Genomic DNA, 24758 nt, shown 5'->3' with positions numbered 1-24758 from the left:
CAAATGCCAGAAACTTTCTACAAAACCTCCTCCAATTTGCACACAAGCTAAGAAAAATACCTGAAAATGCTTCACGTCTCTTCAGTCTACGAAATTCCAGAAACATCCCACAAAATCTCCTCCAATTTGCAAGTGATCTAAAAAAAATCTTTCAAAATACTTCAAGTCTAGTTAAAATCCCACAAAATTCCACAAACATCCCAAAAAATTCCACAGACATCCCAAAAAACTCCCTAAGTCTTATCAAAACCCTACCAAATTCCAGAAACCTCCCACAAAATTCTTTACATTTTCACAAAACTTTACCAAATTCCAGAAACATCCCACAAAATCTCCACAAATTTCCACACAATCTAAGAAAAATACCTCAAAATTCTTCATGTCTCCTCAAAGTCTACCAAATTCCAGAAACATCCTGCATAATCCCTCAAAAATCCCACCAAATTCCAAAAACATTCCACGGAATTCCACAAACATCCCAACAAACTCCCTAAATCTTCTCAAAACCTTACCAAATTCCAGAAACATCCCACAAAAATCTCCACAAATTTCCGCACAATCTATGAAAATACCTCAAAATCCTTCACGTCTCCTCAAAGTCTACCAATTCCAGAAACATCCTGTAAAATCCCTCAAAACCCCACCAAATTCCAAAAACATTCCACGGAATTCCACAAACATCCCAACAAACTCCCTAAATCTTCTCAAAACCCCACTAAATTCCAGAAAAATCTCACAAAATTCTAGAAAAATCTTCTCAAAACCCTACCAAATTCCAGAAACATCCCACAAAATTCCACAAAAATTTCAACAGATTCCCAGAACACCCCACAGAATTCCACAAATATCCCAACAAACTCACTAAATCTTCTCAAAACCGTACCAAATTCCAGAAACATCCCACAAAAAACTTTACAAATTACCACACAATCTAAGAAAAATACTTCAAAATACTTCATGTCTCCTCAAAGTCTACCAAATTCCAAAAATATCCCATGAAATCTCCACAAATTACCACACAATCTAAGAAAAATACCTCAAAATCCTTCATGTCTCCTCAAAGTCTTTCGAAATTCCACAAACATCCCACACAATTCCCTAAATCTTCTCAAAACCCTACCAAATTCCAGTAACATCCCACAAAAACTCTTCCAATTTCCAAAAATTCCGCAAACATCCCACAAATATCCAGAAAAATCTGTTCAAAACCCTACCACACTCCAGAAACATCCTGTAAAATCCCACAAAAATACCACCAAATTCCAAAAACATACCACGGAATTCCAAGCATCTCAACAAACTCAATAAATTTTCTCAAAACCCTCCCAAATTCCAGAAACATCCCACAAAATAACAGAAAAATCTTCTCAATACCCTACCAAATTCCAGAAATATCCCACAAAATCTTGACAAATTTCCACACAATCTAAAAAAACCCCTCAAAATTCTTCATGTCTCCTCAAAGTCTTTCAAATTACAGAAACATCCCAAAAAAATCTCCACAAATTTGCACACAAACTAAGAAAACTCTTTCAAAATTCATCAAGTCTAGTCAAAATCCCTCAAAATTCCCTGAAACATCCCAACAAACTCATTAAATCTTCTCAAAACCCTATCACATTCCAGAAACATCCCACAAAATCTCCAAAAATTTCCACACAATCTAAGAAAAATACCTCAATTGCTTCATATCTCCTCAGTCCTTAAAGCTGCAGAAACATCCCACAAAATTCCACAAAAATCCCACAGAATTCCAGAAACATCGCACATAATTCCACAAATATCCCAACAAACTCCCTAAATCTTCTCAAAACCCTACCACATTCCAGAAATATCCCACAAAAACTTTTCCAATTTCCACTCATCCTAGAAAAATCCCTCAAAATTCTTCGTCTCTTTAAAATCTTATCAAATTCCAGAACATTCCACAACTTTCCAAACAAATCGCACAACCTTCCAGAAACCTCATACAAAATTCTTTACATTTTCACAAAACCCTACCAAATTCCAGAAACTTCCCACTAAACCTCCACCAATTTGCACACAATCTAAGAAAAATCTTTCAAAATTCTTCAAGTCCAGTCAAAATCCCACAAAATTCCAGAAACATCCCAAAAAATTCCACCAACATCCCAACAAACTCCCTAAGTCTTATCAAAACCCTACCAAATTCCAGAAATATCCCACAAAATCTTTACAAATTACAACACAATCTAAGAAAAATGCCTCAAAATTCTTCATGTCTCCTCAAAGTCTTTCGAAATTCCACAAACATCCCACACAATTCCACGTACATCCCAACAAACTCCTTAAACCTTCTCAAAACCCTACCAAATTCCAGAAACATCTCACAAAATTCTAGAAAAATCTTCTCAAAACCCCACCAAATTCCAGAAACTTCCCACAAAATCTTTTCCAATTTCCACAAAATTCCACAAACATTCCAAAAAATTCCAGAAAAATCCCACAAAATTCCAGAATCATCCCAACAAACTCCTTAAGTCTTATCAAAACCCTACCAAATTCCAGAAATATCCCACAAAATCTTTACAAATTACCACACAATCTAAGAAAAATACCTCAAAATTTTTCATGTCTTCTCAAAACCCTACCCTATTCCAGAAACCTCCCACAAAATTCTTTACATTTTTGCAAAACTCTCTCATATTCCAGAAACATCCCACAAAATCTCCACAAATTTCCACACATCCTAGAAAAATCCCTGAACATTCTTCAAGTCTCCTCAAAATCTCACCAAATTCCAGAATATTCCACAACATTTCAAAAAAATCGCACAACATTCCAGAAACCTCCCACAAAATTTTTTACATTTTCACAAAACTCCACCAAATTCCAGAAACATCCCACAAAAACTTCTCCAATTTCCACAAAATTCCACAAACATTCCACAAAATTCCAGAAAAATCCCACAAAATTCCACCAACATCCCAACAAACTCCTTAAGTCTTATCAAAACCCTACCAAATTCCAGAAACATCCCATAAAAATCTCCACAAATTACCACACAATCTATGAAAATACCTCAAAATCTTTCATCTCTCCTCAAAGTCTACCAATTCCAGAAACATCCTGCAAAATCCCTCAAAAATCCCACCACATTCCAAAAACATTCCACAAAATGCCACAAACATCCCAACAAATACCCTAAATCTTCTCAAAACCCTACCAAATTGCAGAAACATCCCACGGAATTATACAAAAATTTCAACAAATTCCAAAAACATCCCAAGAAATTCTACAAACATCCCAAAAAAATCACTAAATCTTCTCAAAACCGTACCAAATTCCAGAAATATCCCACAAAAATCTCCACAAATTATCACACAATCTATGAAAAACCCTCAAAATTCTTCATGCTTCCTCAGTCTTTCAAATTCCAGAAACATCACACAAAATCTCCAAAAATTCCCACACAATCTAAGAAAAATACCTCAAAATGCTTCATGTCTCCTCAATGTCCTTCAAAATTCCAGAAACATCCCACCAAATTCCACAAAAGTCCCACCAAATTCCAGAAACATCCCAAAAAATTCCACAAAAATCCCAACAAACTCCCTAAGTCTTCTTAAAACCCTAACAAATTCCAGAAACATCCCACAAAAATCTCCACAAATTACCACACATCCTAGATAAATCCCTCAAAATTCTTCAAGTCTTCTCAAAATCTCACCTAATTCCAGAACATTCCACAACATTCCAAAAAAATCGCACAACATTCCAGAAACCTCACACAAATTTCTTTACATTTTCACAAAACCCTACCGAATTCCACAAACATCCCTCAAAATCTCCACAAATTTCCACACAATCTAAGAAAAATACCTTAAAATGCTTCATGTCTCTTCAAAGTCTACCAAATTCCAGAAACATCTTAAAAAATATCCTCTAATTTGCACACAATCTTAGAAAACTCTTTCAAAATTCTTCAAGTCTAGTCAAAATCCCACGAAATTCCAGAAACATCCCAGCAAACTCCCTAAATCTTCTCAAAACCCTACCAAATTCCAGAAACATCCCACAAAAACTTTTCCAATTTCCACAAAATTCCACAAACACTCCACCAAATTCCAGAAAAATCACACAAAATTCCACAAACATCCCAACAAACTCCCTAAGTCTTCTCAAAACCCTACCAAATTCCAGAATTATCCCACAAAATCTTTACAAATTACCACACAATCTAAGAAAAATACCTCAAAATTCTTCAAGTCTAGTCAAAATTCCTCAAAATTCCAGAAACATCCCAGAAAATTCCAGAAAAATCCCACAAAATTCCACAAACATCCCAACAAAATCTCTAAATCTTCTCAGAACCATACCATATTCTAGAAACTTCTCACAAAATCTTTACAGATTTCCACAAAATCGAAGAAAAATCCCTCAGAATTTTTCAAGTCTCCTCCATATCCCACAAAATTCCACAAAAATCCCACAAAATTCCAGAAACATCCCACAAAATTTCACAGTTATTCCACAAAATTCCACAAATATCTCACAAAATTCCAGTAAAATCTGATTAAATTGTTAGCGTTCAGGATCACACATAATCACAAATGATTATATGCGGGTGCTTTATTAAGAGATCTGGGTGTCAGGGGTACACATACCCAAATCTCTCCCATCTTGGTTTTGAGTTGAACATATTTTCATAGTCTAGCATTATATAACTCACATATTAATTATTAAACTTACATTGTTCTATTGTATGCATTGTTTTTACCCAAGCATGGATTGCTCCTGATCCGCCCCAGCCCCCTAACATTGTTCCTCACGTTCTTTAAACAATAATTACAGCTAATCACATCTAACAATTGTATCATGATCATCTACTGATTACACGGGTGCAATTTTGACCTGATTTTTAGCAAGTACAAGGCCTAACATTTCCCAGGGCCAACTTTTCCAAGGCCTTTCCAAACCTAACTAACTTTATAAGTCCCCAAATTTTCTAACATTTTGAGACCTTTTACTATCACTTATAGGACTTGTGTGCTCCAGAGCCCTCACCAGCCTTGTTGCCCTTCTCTGGACACGCTCCAGCCCATCCATGACCTTCCTAAATTGGGGGCCCAGAACTGGACACAGCACTCGAGGTGCTGCCCAACCAGTGCAGAGTAGAGGGGAGGAATCCCTGCCCTGCTCCTGCTGGCCACACTGTTCCTGATCCAGGCCAGGAGCCATTGGCCTTCTTGGCCACCTGGGCACACTGCTGGCTCATGCCCAGCCTGCTGTCCATCAGTGTCCCAGCTCCCTTTCTGCCTGGCTGCTGTCCAGCCACTCTGTCCCCAGCCTGTAGCACTGCAGGGGTTGTTGGGGCCAAAGTGCACGACCCGACACTTGGACTTGTTAAACCTCACCTTGTTGGGTTTGGGCCCTGGATCCAGCCTGTCCAGCTGCCTGTGCAGAGCCCTCCTACGCTGCAGCACATCAACACTCCCAGCCAACCTGGTGTCACCACGGTTCCATGGGGCCCTAGAGTGTCACAATGGTCTCCAGGATTCCATGAAGCCTCCCACCAATCCAGTTTTGGATCATACTGGGAGTGACTGGACTCATACTGGGAGTATCTGAGAATGACTGGGAACATACCATGCACATCATTCCCCATACTGGGGGTGACTGGGAGCAACTGGGAGCGTGCTGGGAGCCAACGGCATCATCCTGGGACTGACTGGGTTGATCTAGTCCGAGGAAAATGGGACCATCCTGGGAGTGCTGCCATGTGACAAGGATCATACTGGAGCTTACTGGACTCATACTGGTGTTGAAAGGGAACAGCTGGGATCTCTGAACACCAAAGGTTTTTTTCCTGCCCACTGAAGAAGGAGCTTCCCAGTGTCCATGTGTGAGGGGACCTTCACCTGAACCAGATGCTGTTAGGAGAAAAAGCTGCCTCTGCTGGCAAATCCCACACAACAAGTCAATGCCAAGAGAGAGCATTTTACTTTCACAACTTCCCTCCTGGAGCCACAGTCCTTTTGGATCACACAGCAAGCAAGAGAACAGCACAAAATATAAGGCTGTGTCCAGTTTTTGGCTGGGTGAGCAAACAGAGGGAGTGCCAGGGTCCGCTGCCACAGACTCTCCTCTTGGGGAACAGAACCCCCCAGGCTCCATTCCAAATGCTGTGCACACCCTGCTGGCTACAAACAACCCCTTTTTTAAGAAGTTGTTGGCAGGAGCTTTCCCAAATAAATGGCATCTTAATGGCAATTTTCATTCAAAATCACCTCCGTTCCAAAGGATGAATAGAAAGCCCACAGCAATCCCAAAGGCACATATGGTGCACCTGGGGAAATCCTCAACTTCAGGGCCCAGTGGGTTAAAAAATACCCATAAGAAGCCACAGAGTGCAGAGTGCAAACTGCAACAACCACTTGCTGGATCATTTTGGCTGTGCTGCACATGTCTGCAGACTCTCTGTCCCCCTGCAAGGACAGAAGGACACCCATCAGGGGCTGGGCTGGCTGCTGAGAATGCCTCGGGCAGGACGATCCTCAGGCAATGAGCAGGCGCCCAGAGCCGCTCTGACACTGAGGCCTCTGTGCCCCACAGCAACGGGAACACCACAAGGACACGGCAACGTTCCTGTGACATCACAGCAGCAGCTCCCCCAAAAATTGCCTGCAAGGTTCTCCTGGGTCACCAAGGAGCACAAAGGATCCTCAGAGGGCACAACCTATTGCTCAAAGGATCCAAGAGGAGCTCAGAAAATGCAGCAAATGAGGACACCCCACAGCCCAGCCTGAACACTGAGAACGAACAAAGAAGTGACCAAACCAAAGGAAATACAACTTTTGGTCACTGATGCTTCTGACTATAACCAGCAAGGCTGTTCCATCTGGGATCTTTGTTCTAGAAACAAGCAACGTTCTCTGCTGTAACTGTACATAAAGCTGGAACTTGGGGGAAAGAAGTTTTGTGTGACTTCTTGGACATCTTGTGGCTGAGGGTGTCCAAGGCAATGGACTCACAAGCGGGGTCCCTGCCCTCCCGACTGACAGCTGCCATCTCTCCTTCAGCCCCATGCGTGTCTCCAACAACCTCCTGTCAAGGGCCTCCATCCACACATTCCATCACCAGCCACAGATCCTCATCGACGAGGTCACCCAGCATCCCTGAGGCCACAGCAGGGAGTGCTCCTGACATCTGGTACAGCACTGTGGCTTTCCTGGGATCCTTCTGGTGCCTGTGGCTGAGAGGAGTGGGGTGGATGGAACCAGGATGGGTCACAGATCAGCAGCCCCACTGCAAGCAGTGCTTTCTCCTGCTGTGTGGGGACCGTGGGGTGACTGATATTGGGACTCCTCTGGCTTTGGCTCCTGCAGACCACACAGTGGCTCAGACACTGGCCTGAGGGAAGGGGTCTCATGGAAACCCGGCACAGGCATTTCTCTTTGGAGAGGGGGTTCTGCAGGGAGAAGGGAAAACGAGAGACTTTCCTGTCTCCTGAGATTCCCCCTCCTCTTTCAGCAGCCATACCACAATCCATCAATACCAGAGTTCATAGGGTCACTTCCATGCCAGGGAGCACAAGGCACTCAAAACAGAACCCTGCCAGAGCCCAGCACTACCTGCTCATTTGGAGGGTGTGGGGGAATGGAATTTCAGCAGGAGCTGACCCACAATGATACTTTGCCACTTGTGGGTTTCTCACAGCCTTAGAAGGAGTTTGAGATCTCTGTCCCCAACACCCGCTCACCCTTCAAGTGCACACACGCGCCTGGGGGCAATTCAGGGTCCCTGGAGTGGTGGCTGCTAATCTTGGAAACAGGAGCTGTTGTCTTTTCCAATGGCCTTAACTCCCTTCTAGCTATTAGAAAGTGGGTGAGTAAAGGAAATGACCCTGGAGGAAGGGGACCAGAACCTTGGAAAAAGATGAAACATCTTTTGTCTGAATTACAAATTAAATCGCTTTCATTTATTTCTTTAGTACTACTCTATTACTACAAACAAAAACATGTTTCTGAGCTGATTGTTGGGATTCGGGGCTTTATTTCTTGTTCTTGTTGTTGTTATTATTATTTTTTAGTATTACTTTTCATTGTCAAGACTTTTAAATCTTAGACATAAATAACAATGGCTGGATGTCACACACTGGGAAAATTCCCTTGTTTTTCCCACCAGAATTAAACTGGACACTCAACTCCAAGTTGCCAGTGGATTCTAAAGACGGAAAATCCTGTTAATGCCGGGTTTCGTGTGGTTTGGAGCTGGGGAAGGGTCTCATCCCCTCCCAGAGGTGCCCCAAGCCCGCTCTGCTGCCACGTCTGCACTCGCGGCCCCTCACGGCGGCCCTGCCCTGGGGACATGGTGGGACCCCCTCCTGCCAGGGCTGAGGCTCCTCATGGCCCCTCACAGCCCCTCATGGCCCCATAGAACTTCTCAGGGCCCCATAAAACCTCTCATGGCCTCTCAAAGCCCTTCATGGCCCCTCATTTTTCCTCACGGCCCCTCTCAGCTCCAGGCGCGGGGCTCCTCCCAAAGGAGAAGGGGTCGGGCCCTGCTCTTTCTCCTTTTATTTCGGTCCCTTCATAGCGACGAGTAAACAAAGGCTGAATGGAGCCTTTCCCCAGCGTTTCCCTCGGGGTTCATTGCGGGCTGAAGCTCTGTGCAGGCGCTGGCCCCAGTGCCAACATCCCTGCAGCCCCCAAGGCCTTTGCTGTCCCCCCGTGTCCATTCCCTGTCCCCGAGTCCCGCCCGGCTCTGGCAGCAGCAGCAGCCGCAGCGCAGCGGGCGCCGGCCCGGCCCGGCCGGGGCTCCAGGCCACGAGCAGCAGCAGCGCCGGCCCTTCCCACCTGCTCCTGCCTCGGCTTGCCAGGGCTTTTGCCAGGGCAATTCTGGACTACAGCAACAATCCCCCACAAACAGCCCTGATTCCTCAGGCCCGCCTCTGCTGCCCTCAGCCAGCCTTCAGAGGAAGAAAGGATCGGGTTCCAGCGCTGTTTTCAGCACTGTTTTACTCACCCTGAGGTGACAGCAGGAGGCTGTTGGTGCCTTGGCCTTGGCAGTTGTAGATCCCGGCTGCTCTTGCCCCTCTTCTGCTTGCCACTTGAATTTTAGCAGTACAGCTGCAATTGCCTCTTTCAATCAGTGCGACCCACTGTGCTTTTCTGACAGGGAACTCGGACTGCTTGTTAAAAAGGCCTCATGAGTAGTAGATCTCCAAATGCTCCCAACTCCCTGAGCACAAAATCAAAGAGAATTAAAGCCACACAGGTCACATTTGCAGTGCTCAAACACAGCCCTGTTGCTGCTGCTGCTGCTGAAATAGAATCAACTGACAGAGGCCATCACAGAAATTGCCTTTACAGTGGCAAATAAAATGAAAAAATCGACTAGGAGAAAAAAAAACATAACTCCCCAACTCGCTTCACTGTTTCTACGGAGCAGCAGAAGAAAAAGGAACAGGGCACCTTTCAGGCAGTCCCACAAGCTCAGGGTTCTCATTTCATGGGGAATCTGAGATGCAATTGGCCTTTTTAAAAGGATAAAACAAAGGGAATGAATTGGAAATTATTAGGAAAAAATGTACCTTCTTATATACAAAGTTCACCAAGTCATTCCCTGCATTTCTCCTTTTCACATTCTTTCTGTCATCCAGAGAGGTCCAGCTTATCATGTTCAGATGCTTATCATCAACTGATTGTGCTCTTGATTTCTACCACTGCAAGAGATGTAGAATCATCTAAACTGAACACAGAAACAAACTCTCTCTGTCAGCCAATCTTCATGTTCCAGATCACTTTCAAGATGTCCATGGGGCTATTGGAATGATTAGCTCTCCACTTCTGGTTGCACACCCTGGAGATTCTTTCTCCGCATTCAGCCAGGCTTGTATTCCCGAACAATTCCTGGTACCTCATCATGTTTTCTTTGTCTAGAAGAGTAACAGTGAAATCCTTACCAATGGCACAACTCCCCAGTGCACAAGGAAAAGAAAGAACAAGTTGTCAAGTGCTTGAAATATTTGTCCTGCTTTGCTGCAAGAGTTGTGCTGCAGTCACAGTGTGGGAAGCCAAGAGAAGCTGCAGCTGGGGGCACATCTTGTGACAGGAGCTGTGCCTTGTTCTCCAGGACAGGTTTTTGGAAAGAACAGACGGGACTGTGGAGAAGATTCTGGGAAAATTGAAACAACATTTTTATGAAATGAAAATCAAATCAAAAGAAACAACCAATATATTTTTCTCTATTTTTCTCTATTCTCTATTTTTATATTCCCCTTTTCCATCTTGCACTTTCTCCATCCCATTCATTCCAAATGGATCTCACCTCTAAGATCTGAGACTTGGCAAGTTTTAGACACCGTAAAATACCATGAGCTATGCCCAGTTTGCCTTGCCCTGTTTTCCTTGGAAAGCAATGCTGGAGACACAAGTGCAGTGCTTGGATCGGGTACAAATTCTGCATTCAGGGAATGTGCTCAGACGGTGCCTGACCCTCAGCAGGGACAAGGCACAGCAGCAGCCAAGGGCATTCCTGTGCCCCTGTGCAGGAGTCAAGACTCTGGCTCTTGGCTCAACACGGCAAAGTTGCCGTGTTTGGCCAGGCTCAGGGGCTGCCCGGGGAGTGCGGGGCTCGGGCCGGGGCCGAGCGGGCAACGGACAAACGGACACGGGGACAAACGGTCCCGGTGCTTCAGTTGCAGCGGCGGCAGCAGCGGCAGCAGCAGCAGCGGCGGCAGCAGCAGCAGTAGAAGCAGCGAAAGCATCAAATTTATCACTTTTCTGTCTCTCCTCTCCCTTTCCCACTGTCCCACATTCTCTGTGGGTCTCCCTTTTCCTGCGTCCCCCCCTTTTCCAGGTTCCCTCTCCCCGTACCCGCCCGGGCCATGCCCCCGGCCCGCCCCCGGCCCCGCCCACGGGCCCAGGCGGGGTTGCCCCGGCCCCGGCCCCGTCCCCGACCCCGGCCCCGGCCGTCCCGCCGTGGTCTCGCCTCCGCTGGGCTCTGGCTGTGCTGGCGCTGGCGCTGCTGGGCGGGCATCATTGCCTGGGGCTGGGGCGGAATCGCTGCCCTTTGGCTCCGCCTTGCCCGATCCCGGCCCCGGCCCCGACGCAGGCTCCGGTCCCGGCCCCAGCTCCGGTCCCGACCCCGGCCCTGTCCCCGGCCCCGGTCCCGACCCCGGCCCTGCCCCCGGCTCCTCCCGGGGCCCGCGGAGGACACAGGCGGCGGGGCCGCTGCCGCCGCCTCCGCTGCGGCTTCCCCGGCCCGAGCTCCGCCGCTCAGCAGCGCGGCCGCTGGCCCCGAGCCGCCGCTGCCGCGTTCCAATGAGGGAACGCCTGCGGATGCCCGGCCCGGGGAGCTCGGGGAGCGCTCGGGGGCCGTTCCTGTCCCCGGGCCGAGCGCTGATGGCCGCGACTCGCCCCCAGGGAAGGCGCAGGAGGCCCTGCAGCAGCGCTACGAGCTGGGCCCGCTGCTGGGGCGCGGCGGCTTCGGCAGCGTCTTCGCGGCCACGCGACTCTCGGACGGCGCCCCGGTGAGCGGTGGGCAGAGGAGGAGGAGGAGGAGGGGGCGGAGGAGATGGCGGGGGCGCGGCGGGGCGGGCAGCGAGCTCAAGCCTCTGCTGCTCCTTGCTCGCAGGTGGCCATCAAATGTGTGCCGCGGGATCGCGTCCGGCTCTGGGGCGAGCTGGTGAGTGTGCGGGGCCAGCGGCAGAAGCCGGGGCGTGCCGGGCAGGGATGAGCCGGGGCCCGGCGGGGTGGGAGCCGCCGAGAGCCCTGCGGGGAGAGCGGGCGTGCGGTGAGCGAGGTGTGCAGAGCATCCCGGGCTGGCTGAGGGGTCCCAGAGCCCTGGCCCGGCCTCAGCCCCACTGACAGCACCGTGCTCCTCCCGCAGCCCGACGGCACCCGTGCTCCCATGGAGATTGTGCTGCTGGACAGGGTGTCCTCTGGCTGTGCTGCAGTCATTCAGCTGCTGGAGTGGCTTGAGCTCCCCGACAGCTTCGTGTTAGTGTTGGAGCGTCCACAGCGGTGCCAGGACCTCTCGCATTTGCTGGCGGAGCGGAGGTTCCTGCCAGAGGAGGAGGCGCGGGGGCTCTTTCGCCAGGTGCTGGAGGCCGTGCAGCACTGCAGCAGCTGCGGGGTCCTGCACAGGGACATAAAACCGGAGAACATCCTGCTCGACCTGGCCACTGGGCAGCTGAAATTGATCGACTTTGGCTGTGGCGCCTTCCTGCAAGACACAGCCTACACCCAGTTTGCAGGTGAGCCCTCGCAGGGGATGCTCCTGGCCATCTCATGGCCCAGCCTGGCTGTGGCACCGGGGATTCCCCGTGGTGCTGCCAGGATGGGATCAATGCTTGAGGCAAATTGATTTGGATGGGGGTGTGAGTGGGGCCAGCTCCCAGCCCTGCCAAGAGCCTTCAGCACCCACTGTGCCCTGGGCTGGGGCTGGGACAGCCAGCCTGACAAAAACCCCCATGGGGGTAGCAGAGGGCGGGGGTCTGACCCCATGCCCCAGAGAGTTTAGTGAGTCAGCGAGGAAGGGCTTGAACTCCTCTGCTCCCCACGTTTGCCTTGGCCTATTAACAATGTTTTGGAGGCCATGCAGGCAGAGAGGAGAGTGTGTTTTCTCTACCACGGGGTGTGTTTTTATTTGCTTGTCATGGTTGGGCCTCCCCAGTGCTTCTGCTGCCCTCTTCCAGCAGCAGTGGCTTCTTTTCCAACCCTGGGTTTGTAGCCAAGTGCCAGGTGCTGGCAAGAGGGCAGTGGGTCACCCCGTGTGCCGCTGGGGCAGCCCCCACATGCCCAGGGATGCTGGGGCCAGGCTCTGGGAGCAGCAGCATCCCCCTGATGAGCTCCATCTGTGTTCCACAGGAACCCTGTCCTACAGCCCACCAGAGTGGATCCACCAGCAACGCTACCATGGTCAGGCAGCAACAATCTGGTCCCTGGGCCTCCTGCTCTACCAGCTGGTCATAGGGAAGCACCCATTCATGAGGGGCCAGCAGATCATCTGGGGGCGGATCTTGTTCCCACGACGGCTCTCCCAAGGTGAATCCTCATCTCTGGGCACAGGGGGAACACCAGGCTTGGGAGACAGCTGTGGGCTCATGAGCATCCTGCTCTGGCAGCTGCTGAGGAGGTGGCACATGTCCTGCTCTCCTGCAGACAGGGAATCCATGGGGAAGTTGAGGCCCAGCTCTGGGCACACCCAGCATGGCCTGGGCACTGGAAGGGGGCGGCAACTTCTCCAACTGACTGGTGATTCCTGGTTTCTCTCTTCAGAATGCCAAGATATTATTAAGAGGTGTTTGTCCATGCAACCCTCGGACAGGCCATCCTTAGAAGACCTTTTCCGCGATCCTTGGATGCAGGCTGTTCATCTGCCCTAGGAGATGGGAGAGATCCACATGCACAGTTGGATCCAGGGGCCTGGCAGGTAACAGCTCCACACATTTCTTGGCAATCGGTGGCAAAGCAAACCAGGCTGTTTTTGTCGTGCCTGTAGCTCTGAGCAGGGGTCATCAGAAGGGAACACACAGCTCTTGGGCTGGAGCTGAGCTGGACACCTGGTGTGGCAAGCACTGGTGGCCACCATTCCCCCTGCTTTTGCTTGTCTGCTTCACTGATGGCTGGGACCCTGGGCAGAGCACTGACAGCCTGGTCTGGCCCCTAGGCAAGGAGAAGGAGCCCCTGGAGAAGCTGTTACCCGCTGGGGCTGCTGCTGGAGACACCAAGGGCAACCTCAAGGATGGCAATCTCTTCCTCCAGCTGGCCAGCTGAAGATGATGGATTTCAATTCTGGCATGTCTTCTTCAAAGACTCGCTCCACGCCCAATTTGCAGGTGAGTCCACAGCCAGGGGATGCTCCCTGATCTGGGCATGGCACAGCCTGGCCAGGCACCAAAGGTTCCCCCCTTGGCTGGGGTGGATGCAAGCAATTCTTCAGTTGGCTGCCAAGCTGCTTTTTGTCTCTGGACAGCTGCTGAGGGGCTGGGTCTGCCGTGGCTGGCTGCAGGCTGGGCACATGGCCTGCCCTCCTGCTCTGCTCCCAAAGGCAGCAGTGATGGGCAGCTTTGGGCCCAGCTCTGAGCACGGCCAGCATGGCCTGGGCACTGCGGGTGGCTGGGACAAGGGGACAGGAGCCTTCAGCTGACGGGCGGTTTCTGGTTTCTCTCCTTGCAGCCGGGCTCTGCGGATGCTGAGGCTGCTCTGGGCTCTGCCAGGGCTCTGCTGGGCTCAGCCCCAGGCACAGCTGGGCTCACCCTGCCCTCCCATTGCTCTGACAGCTTTGCATCACACGAGCCCGTTCCCAGCACACCGCCTGAGCTTTCTGCTTTTGCAGGTGAGTGAGACTCTCCTGCAGGCCAAGAGATTGCAGTTAGGGACACACATATAATTGGCAAGGACCCAAACTCTCCACAGTCCCAGCTGAATGCCTGCATCTGCACAGGATGTTTTCTGTGTCCCACTCTTCCTTTCTTTTTGGCTGCAATTGTGCAATTGCACTTTCTTCCTCCTCTAGAAGTGCCACTGCTGTGTTCCTGAGGCAGTTCAGTCTGGAGCTGATGGATGAAGAATCGCCCCTCTGCACTTCCAAACCAGAGCAAAAAGCTGTAAGTGGGACTTTGCATCTTTAAGAAACCCCTGAATGTTTGAAAGGGAATGTGCAGCTCATTCACAGGGTGAGAAGGAAGGGCACCTTCTAAAGGATTTGGGGTTTGACAGAGTTTAGATTCCCAGCGCTGCTTGGAGCTGGCAAGGCGCAAAGCACTTTCTTCTTGCTTCACTCCAATTTCACCACAATTTCAAATAACAATATTGGAATCAAACCCCACAAACTTTTTCAAAAAGGTTTCTGAGGTCGGTAAGATGCATCATGCCATCAGCACATCTGCAAAGTAAATAACTGTGTTTTATGTTTCAAAAGACCAATTACACCTTAATTCAAAGTTAGAGAAGATTTTTCACTGTACGCTTGGGTTCTGTTTTTATCTTTCACATTTTATAGAAGTTTTTTTTCTTTTATTTTTCCGCATTTTTCCCCTTAAAACAGAAATCATGCTATGAAAAAGAAGTGTCCTTTGCTCCTGGTTCCTGTGTGGAGCAGCTCCCTTCCTGCTGGCTGAGCTGCTCAGGCAGAGCCCGGCAGCTCCTGGCCCTGCAGGGCTGAGGCTTTTCCCCGTTGCTGGGCACAGACTGATGGAGCAGCACTGCTGAACACAGGGACACGCAGAGGGAGCAGAGCAGCTGCCTTTGCCCACCTGAAGCTCCAAGGCCAAACTCTGAGCAGGCACGGCTGGAAGAGACTCGCAGGCTCCCTGTTGGCTCTGCTGCCCCACTTGTGCCCGGCCCAGCTCTGTGTGAGGCACAGGGAGAAGAAGGGGCAGCTCCCTCCCAGCCCCAGCCCAGGGACCCCTCCAGCCCTGGGCCTTGGGGCACTGTCAGCACCTGCTGCTCCAGCCACGGCTTGTGCTGGCACTGACAGCACCAACCAAACTGGGGCTGGTCCCGAGGGAGCAGCAGCAGTGTCTCGATCTGATCCCTCAGTGTGGGGCAGTGCTGGAAATATGATTGCAGCAGCAGCACCACCACCAGCAGCAGCACCAGCAGCACCAGCAGCACCAGCGCCAGCAGCACCAGCAGTAGCATCAGCAGCAGCACCAGCAGCAGCAGCAGCACCAGCAGCAGCAGCAGCAGTACCAGCACCACCACCAGCACCAGCTTCACCAGCAGCGCCAGCAGCAGCACCGCCAGCAGCAGCACCACCAGCAGCACGATCAGCAGCAGCACGAGCAGCAGCACCAGGGGCAGGATCAGCACCAGCAGCAGCACCAGCAGAACCAGCTCCAGAAGCACCAACAGCAGCAGCAGCACCAAAAGCAGCACCAGCAGCAGCACGACCAGCAGCCGAAGCAGCAGCAGCAGGACCAGCAGCACCAGCAGCACCAACACCAACAGCACCAGCAGTGCCAGCAGTACCAGCACCAGCAGCACTAGCAGCAGCACCAGCACCAGCAGCACCAGCAGCACCAGCAGTACCAGCAGAACCAGCAGCGGTAGCAGCACCAGGGACAGGACCAGCACTAGCTTCACCAGCAGTGCCAGCAGCAGCACCACCACCAGCACGAGCAGCACCAGCAGCAGCAGCACCAGCACCAGCAGCACCACCACCAGTGCCAGCAGCACCAGAAGCACCACCACCAGCAGCACCACCAGCACCAGCAGTAGTACCAGGGGCAAGATCAGCACCAGCAGCACCAGCACCACCAGCAGCACCACCAGCAGCAGCAACAGCAGCAGCAACAGCAGCAGTACCAGTAGTGCCAGCAGCACCAGCAGCAGTGCCAGCAGCAGCACCAGCAGCACCTGCACCAGTACCAGCAGCAGCAGCAGCACCACCAGCACCAGCAGCAGCACCAGCAGAAGCACCAGCAGCACCAGCATCACCAGCAGCAGCAGCAGCATCACCTGCAGCACCAGGACCAGCAGCACCAGCAGTACCAGCAGAACCAGCAGCAGCACTACCACCAGTGCCAGCAGCAGCACCACCAGCACCAGCAGTAGCACCAGGGGCAGGATCAGCACCAGCAGCACCAGCAGCAGCACCAGCCATAGCATCAGCAGCAGCACCAGGGGCTGGACCAGCACCAGCAGCAGCAGCAGCACCTGAAGAAGCAGCATCAGCAGCAGCATCAGTGGCAGCAGCAACAACAGCAGCAACAATAGCAGCACCAGCAGCAGCACCAGCAGCACCTGCAGCAGCACCACCAACAGCACCACCACCACCAAGAGCAGCACCAGCAGCACCAGTACCAGCAGCACCAGCAGCAGCACCACCACCACCAGCACCAGCAGTGCTAGCAGCTGCACCAGCAGCAGCAACAGCAGCAACAGAACCGCCAGCGCCAGCAGTAGCACCAGGGGCAGGATCAGCACCAGCAGCACCAGCAGCAGCACCAGCAGCAGCAGCACCAGCACCAGCAGCAGCACCAGCACCACCAGCACCAGCACCACCAGCACCACCAGCACCAGCACCAGCAGTGCCAGCACCCGCAGCAGTACCAACAGCAGCACATGGAGCTGACTTTCAGTGCAGCCTCTGCCATGCTTCCCTCCCTGTGCAGCGCTGTCACAGCAGCCTGAGGCACCTGGGAGCCCTCAGTGCCAGCAGGTACTTGAGATGGCAGCCCTGGGCTCCTGCATGTTACGCCAGGAACAGAGCTGGGGACTCCCTCTCCATGTGGAGCTTCCAGATGGAAAAGGCTGCTGTGACCAGGCAGCTCCAAGGGCACAGAAAGGAGGGGCTCAACCCCTTGATCTGTGCCAGTCCCACAGTCCTGGGCAGCAGCCACCGAGCCCTGGGGGAGCAGAGGGCACAGCAAGAGGGACAAAAGCAGTCAAGGTCAGAGACTGGGAAGAGCCAGACCTGGGAGCAGGAACAGCTGCTTCATTGAACTCCTGGAGGAAGCTCTTGGCTGGTTCAAAGCCCTGAAAGGTGTGAAGGGCAGAGAAGAGGCCACACCAAACAATGCTCCTGTTTTCACACCTCCCCTCTCTGTGTCCCAGAAGGAATTGGATGAACTGTATTCTTCTCTCTGAGTCGTCTCGTTCAGTGTGAGCAGCTCAGCACCAGGAGCTGAAGGAGCTGAAGCCTCAGGCCACAAGAGCTGAGTAAGAGGGGGCTTTTGGGCCAAAGTAATGCTGCTAAGTAATGGACCTAGCTGAATGCAGCAGATAGAATCCTGCAATTATAGAATCCATTTTGCTGGAAAAGGCCTCTGAGCTCATCCAGTCCAGCCAGTCACCCAGCAGTGTCAAGCCCAGCACTAAACCTCGTCCCTGAAGTGCCAAGGTCTGAACAACAGGCCCTGAGTGAGGCCTGAACAACAGGCCCTGAGCCAAAGGTGACCTCTGGATGAACCTTCCAACCAGAGGTTATCTGTCTGTCTGCTCATTACTGAAATATGCATGGTCATTAGCACTGTGATAGATGGATCCACTCATCAATGAAACATGGATTGACCTTTCTGTGTTTAGAAGCCAGACAAGGCCATTCAATCGGACATCTGGCCTTGTTTGGGGTGTATGGACAGAGTCAACTCCCTTGGTTCCTCCTTGAGGCCTGGCCAGGCTTTGGTAGGGACGCAAGAGGAGGATGAAACCAGATGTTCCCACAGCAGAAGTGCTGTCAGTTTGTTCATTCAGCACTATCAAAGCTGGGCCCTCTCTCACAGCGGAGGTTGAGCCTCACCTGTGGCTGGAGGCACCTGCAGGATTTCCCAGTGTCCAGGAGTGGCTCTCCAGTCCTTGGCTGTGACAGCATCCCCAGCTGATGGGTGGATCTGGGGATGGCAAAGTCTGAGGGGAACTGGATCTTTGTTAATGCCTGCAGGCAATCTTTGGCAGTGATGATTGGGTGCATTGCTGAGCTGCTCCTTTTGTGATCCTTTGCTGCTTGGAGCTGCAGTAAGTGACACTGATTCCTTTAGGTGGTGTTGGTGCCTTTGGTGCTGACCCTGCCCACTGGTGAAACAAAATTGGCAAAGTCTGGCCAGATCACAACAAAATATCACTTTTTAAATGTAAATGTAAGGAATCAGTCCCATCTGAAATTCCCAGAAGGGAAGCCCTCCCCAGAGTTCACTGGCTCTGGAGTGGGGCTGAGGTGGGAGCACCGTGCGAGCAGTGGGGCAGTCGGTTAAAAGAGGCTGAACCGCAGGATGTCTTAAAATGCATCCAAACATTGCATATGGAAAAAGGAAAAGAACTTGTGGGTTTGGAAAGACAAGGATGGATTTTCTTAACAGCACCAACAGAAGGAACAGTTGTTTTTTGGAATGCTCCCACATGAAGGTACAGAAAAAGGTTTTAGTCTTGAGCTCAGGTTTGTTTGTGCAAGTAACATAATAACAATAACAATAACAACACAATAATATATATTTATATATATAACCAAAACTCAATAATGTGAAATAATGCTGAAAATACCAATTTGTGAGCTTTGGCTGCTCACTGTAACACTAAATACCCTACAAAAAAGAACTGGCAAAGACCCAAATGTCAATGGTAAACTTTGTGAATTTTATACAAGGAATAAAGGAGGAACGGATAAAACTGGCTGTTTTTATAGGGTTTGTTGATACTATGATGCGGAATGCTTTGTCTGTTCCTGTGAAAAACACACTGATTAAGACTGCTGGGTTTTTCATGTACCAGACTCTCTACAAGCTGCAGGATTGGTTGAACAGGTGAAGGAGTTGTTAAAAGAGCAGTTGATAAAATGAGGAGATGGGAACCTGTCCTGGTGGAGAACCCATCTCCCAGATGTGTTCCATGCCCTTAACAATGGGCCCACTGGGGAAATGGAAACCCCTGGGTGTGCAGGGCTGCACCCAATTTGCAAACACAACCATGGACAGTGAGACTTGGACTGCCTGGGAAATGGTTCTGGGTGTGATGGCCCCTGACAGGGCCACCCCAGAGGCTGCAGGGCTGGACCTTCATGCACTGGAATTAATTAGGAAAAAGCCAAAGCAAATGAAAGTTAACAATACAAGAATAGGAATTCAGATTCCTCCAGGACGTTTTGGTTTGGTAACTGCTCACTTGAGCTTGGCCTTGCAAAGTGTTGATGTCATGGGAGGAGGAATTGATGCAGATTATGAAGGAGAAATTAAAGAAATTCTGTTAAAAATGAATGAACAAGATTGGATTATTCAACCCCATGACAGGTTATCACAAATATTGATATTGCAGTTTAAAAAAAATTGTGAAAGAAGGTGATCCACCTCCAATCAGCACTGTTTGTGGAGATAAAAGGTTTGGATGCAGCAGTCCTAATAATTGGTCCAGAGTGTGGGTCCAGAGGCCAAATGGCCCTCCAGAGGCAGCTGAAGGAACAGCTCTGGGGAAAGACAACACTGTTTGAATCCTGAAACCTGAGCATGAAGAATGGGAATATGTCCCTGCAGCCAAGTGTTCTCTGCCAGAAAAAGTCAATATTGTTTTACAGATGCTGCCAGAGCAAATCTCCCTGTTTGGCCCAACGACCCCTTTGGAAAATGCTCTGATCCACGGGGCTCCATGTGAAGGCTGATGTGACACTGAGGGACTTGCACACCAATTCCAGCCAGGAGCTGGAAACTGGGATCCTCTCCCCTTCGGCTGGAGAAGTGCCAGGTCCCAGTCCCTGACGGGCACCCAGGCTCCTGGCTGGAATTGGTGTGCAAGTCCCTCAGTGTCACATCAGCCTTCACATGGAGCCCCGTGGATCAGAGCATTTTCCAAAGGGGTCGTTGGGCCAAACAGGGAGATTTACTCTGGCAGCATCTCTAAAACAATATCCCATAACATCAGCTTGTTGTGGCAGAGAACACTTGGCTGCAGGGACATATTCCCATTGTTCCTGCCCAGGTCTCAGGATTCAAACACTGTTGTCTTTCCCCAGAGCTGTTCCTTCAGCTGCCTCTGGAGGGCCATTTGGCCTCTGGACCAATTATTAGGACTGGTGCATCCAAACTCTTGATCTCCATGAACAGAGGTGATTTGAGATAGATGTCCTTCTTTCACAATTGTTTTTAAAACTGCAGTATTAATAACTGTAATACCCTGCCATGGGGTTGGAAAACAAAATCTTGTTCATTATTATTTAACAGACTTACATCAATTTTTCCTTGATAATCTGCATCAATTCCTCCTCCCATGACATCAACACTTTGCAAGGCCAAGCTCAAGTGAGCAGTTACCAAACCAAAGCATCCTGGAGGAATCTGAATTCCTATTCTTATATTGTTAACTTTCATTTGCTTTGGCTTTTTCCTAATTAATTCCAGTGCATGAAGGTCCAGCCCTGCAGCCTCTGGGGTGGCCCTGTCAGGGGCCATCACACCCAGAACCATTTCCCAGGCAATCCAAGTCTCACTGTCCATGGTTGTGTTTGCAAATTGGGTGCAGCCCTGCACACCCAGGGGTTTCCATTTCCCCAGTGGGCCCATTGTTAAGGGCATGGAACACATCTGGGAGATGGGTTCTCCACCAGGACAGGTTCCCATCTCCTCATTTTATCAACTGCTCTTTTAACAACTCCTTCACCTGTTCAACCAATCCTGCAGCTTGTAGAGAGTCTGGTACATGAAAAACCCAGCAGTCTTAATCAGTGTGTTTTTCACAGGAACAGACAAAGCATTCTGCATCATAGTATCACCAAACCCTATAGAAACAGCCAATTTCACCCCTTCCTCCTTTATTCCATGTATACAATTCACAAAAGTTTACCACTGACATTTGGGTCTTTGCCAGTCCTTTTTTGTAGGGTGCTTAGTGTTACAGTGAGCAGCCAAAGCTCACAAATCAGTACTGTCAACATTATTTCAAATTATCAATTTTTATTTATGTATATAAATATATATTATTGTGTTATATTATTATCATCATTATCATCATTATCATTATCATTATCATCATTATTATAATCATTATCATCATTGTTCTTGTTGTTGTTGTTTCACTTGCACAAACAAATCTGAGCTCAAGACTATAACCTTCTTCTGTCACTCCACATAGGAGTGTTCCAAAAACAATTGTTCCTTCTGTTGGTGCTTTTTCCTATTTGCTGTTAACAAAACCCATCCTGCTCTTCCCAAACCCCCAAATTCTTTTCCTTTTTCCACATGCAATTTTTGGATTCATTTTAAGGCTGATTTACTAAAATATGGATATGATCTGGTATCAATATCCAACTGAGAAAGACAAAGACTCCTTAACTGTTTTAGGATTAAAAAGTGTATGTTTATTCACAGCACTGGGCTGATGTGTCAGGTCACCCCTTAATACACACGGCTCCAAGCACAGGTGAATACAGGCTTTTTATTTACAGAAATATTGAATACAAATACATATTCATGACCCAGTTCCCACCAACTTTTCACTTCCTATGCTACTTAGGAAAAAAAGCAGTTAAGCATGATCCTTGAAATGGGTCGGTGGTCTTTTTCTGAGGAGGGGTCACAGAAGGGAGGAAGGGATATGGCTCTTCCTCGTTCTGCCCTTTCAACCTTTTCAATGCAAAGTGACAAATGGACCCTTGGCTGGGCTCCTTGTTTCATATCTTCAATGAGTTTCTGATTTGCAACTGTCTTATGTTCTTGAAGTTCTTTACCAGATACTTTATTTCTCACTATAAGCCCAACTGAACAAGCATAAAGTTGACAATTAGTTATTAGCCAATGATTAACCTCTATTTTAGCAAGGCCTCTTGTGGATGCTAACTGTGAAACAGAGAGCACGGTGCCTGTGGAAATTGCAGGCCACATAGCTTTCTCAGTCTTGCCTGAGAAAGTGGCCTGGGAAATCATGAGGAGGAATTAAAACAATCCTCAGAGACAGAAAACAACCTTGCAGGTGCTGTTTGTCTGTTCCTTGTCTTCTTGCAAGAGAAGGTCGAGGGGTGATGTACCCCACTGACCAATGATAGTGATGTGTTAGTTTACTAACCAATAAGAGTTTCTTTTCTGTACTTTTCACGTATCGGTCTATAATAAAGACCTGAGGTAATAAACCAGAGAGAAATTCTCCTGATCGACTCCCAAGAGAGTCTGTGTCGTTCTTCTCGCCGTTCCTAACAGAGCAACATCCTCTCTGTCTACCTTTAATTTTAGCAAGGCCCATCTATTGATTTTAATTAGAGTTAGCAAGGCTTCTTTTTAATTAAGGCCTCAGCTTCTCTAGAATCTTAAATTCTTCAAAGTTTGTGTCTCACCATGCCCCTCTGCTTTTTGTGTGTTTTGTTGTAAAAAGGCAGAATTGGCAGGATTCAGTTCTGAGGCCGATTCTGCAGCTGCTGCCTTGTGGGGCTGGTGCTGTCCCTATGCAGGCCCAGGTATTTCTCATGCAGCTTCCTCTGTGGGGGCTGTAGGAAAACTTGAAGGGAAAGTATTTTATTATCTTTCCTTGGTTAATTTGTTAGTCACCTCCCTACGCCTAAAATGGACTTGATGCGAAAAATTGGGACAGGGAGCAATTGGTTACTAAAACAAAAAATGTGATTGGCTTTAGGCAGTGGCATTGCTTGCCACTGAACTGGATCATGTTTAAAAGGAAAATGACTGGAACAAAAGAAAGGAAAATGGTACAACAACATTTGACATGGACAGTCCTCCCACAGGGATATCCAGCGTCACTGGTTTTGTTTGGGAAAGCTTTGCAGAAAATATTAAGAGAGTTTACTCCAGCCTCAGGAGTTAGGATGTTGCAGGATGTGGATGATTTGCTTTTGTCAGGAGGACAAAAGGTGGTTGAAGAGGCTACTGTAAAGCTGCTTAATTTTCTTGCTAAAAAAAGACTTAAGGTGTCTGAAAATGAGGCCAGTTGGTAGGAAAAAAAATAATAATAAAAAGGTCATATATAGAGCTGTCCTGGGGTGACTTTATGATCCTGGTATCCCCAATTGTCTGGTTTATGTTATATATTAAGTTGTGCACCTTTAAGCCTGGCTCTGAGAGCGAAGGGGGCAGAAGAAGAAGTGCGCAATTTGTGTTGAAAGAAAACATCACTCCCCCACATCCCGCTCCTGGACTGTGGTGTCTGCAGCACGGACACACTGCAGGACACAGCTTCTCTCTGGCTTTTAGTTAGTTTTAGCTAGCTGAGGCAGAGGAGTTCCCTGGACCTTTGTTTTTTCCCTTTTTACCTGCATCTGTGCAAGCCTGCTCTGGACCGAACACGCAGCCAAACCCCGGGAGCTCACGCCTGTGGCCCACCGGGGCCTGGGCCTCGGCACTTTCCAGCGCCGAAAGGACTGATAAGAACCTGAGCGAGCCGAGCTACAGCACATGAAAAGGACTTTTCTTCCTAGATTTGCCATCCCATTCAACAGCGAGAGGTTTTCTTATTTAATATTATTCAATTTCTGTTAAATAAACAGCTTCTCCCACTTCTCTCCAAGGAAATTTTTTTTCCTTTCCCGGAACAGTTGGGGGGGGAGAGGTCATTTCCCTGGGGAAACCCCCACTTGGAGTTTTCCTCCTAAATTGGCCTTAAAGTAGGACAAAAGGCCAACAAAACTCCACAAAATTGCCACAAAATTCCTTAAATCTTCTCAAAACCCTACCAAATTCCAAAAACATCCCACAAAAACTCCTCCAGTTTCCACAAAATTGCAGAAAAATACCACAAGATTGAAGAAAAATCCCACAAAATACCATAAATCTTTTCGAAACGCTATGAAATTCCAGAAACAGCCCACAAAATTCTTTACAAATTTCCACAAAATCTCAGAAAAATATCTCAAAATTCTTCAAGTCTCCTCAAAATGACACAAAATGCCACAAAAACCCCAGCAAATTCCAGAAACATCACACAAAATCTGCTCAGTATCCCACAAAATTCAAGAAAAATCCCAAAAAATTTTAGAAACATCACACGAAATTCCCTAAATCTTCTCAAAACCCCACAAAATTCCAGAAACATCCCACAAAATCTCCTCCAATTTCCAGAAAATCTAAGAAAAATCTCTCAAAATTCTTCAAGTCTCCCTAAAATCCCACAGAATGCCAAAACATTGCACAACATGCCAAAAAAATTCCACAAAATTCAAGAAATGTCACACAAAATTCAAGAAAAATCCCACAAAATTCCAGAAATATCCCACTAAATTCCTGAAAAATCCAACATAATTCCCTAAATCTTCTGAAAACGCTACCAAATTCCAGAAACATCCCACAAAATTTTCTCCAATTTCCTACAAAATTCCAGAAAAAGCTGAGAAGATTCCACAAACATCCCACAAAAATCCAC

The 24758-nt window shown here is 48.8% G+C and overlaps 1 protein-coding gene across 1 annotated transcript in view; it reads left to right on the top strand.

The window, feature by feature from the left end:
- The window catches only part of LOC147646918 (serine/threonine-protein kinase pim-1-like), a 40265-nt gene extending 26871 nt beyond the window's left edge, over positions 1–13394 (top strand). Inside the window, exons 2-6 of the mRNA XM_086872723.1 lie at positions 11391–11497; positions 11602–11652; positions 11857–12223; positions 12837–13013; positions 13248–13394. Of these exons, the coding sequence (XP_086728849.1) occupies positions 11391–11497; positions 11602–11652; positions 11857–12223; positions 12837–13013; positions 13248–13354 (809 nt within the window). The 3' untranslated portion in view covers positions 13355–13394. The remainder of the gene's footprint in view (positions 1–11390; positions 11498–11601; positions 11653–11856; positions 12224–12836; positions 13014–13247) is intronic.
- Positions 13395–24758: the final 11364 nt, after the last annotated feature.

The sequence above is a fragment of the Cyanistes caeruleus genome, unplaced genomic scaffold (assembly GCF_971803275.1).
Source record: "Cyanistes caeruleus unplaced genomic scaffold, bCyaCae1.hap1.1 HAP1_SCAFFOLD_76, whole genome shotgun sequence".
NCBI classification, from domain to species: Eukaryota; Metazoa; Chordata; class Aves; order Passeriformes; family Paridae; genus Cyanistes; species Cyanistes caeruleus.
The sequence above is the reverse complement of the archived record's forward strand: the minus strand, read 5'-3'. Positions and strand labels throughout refer to the sequence as shown.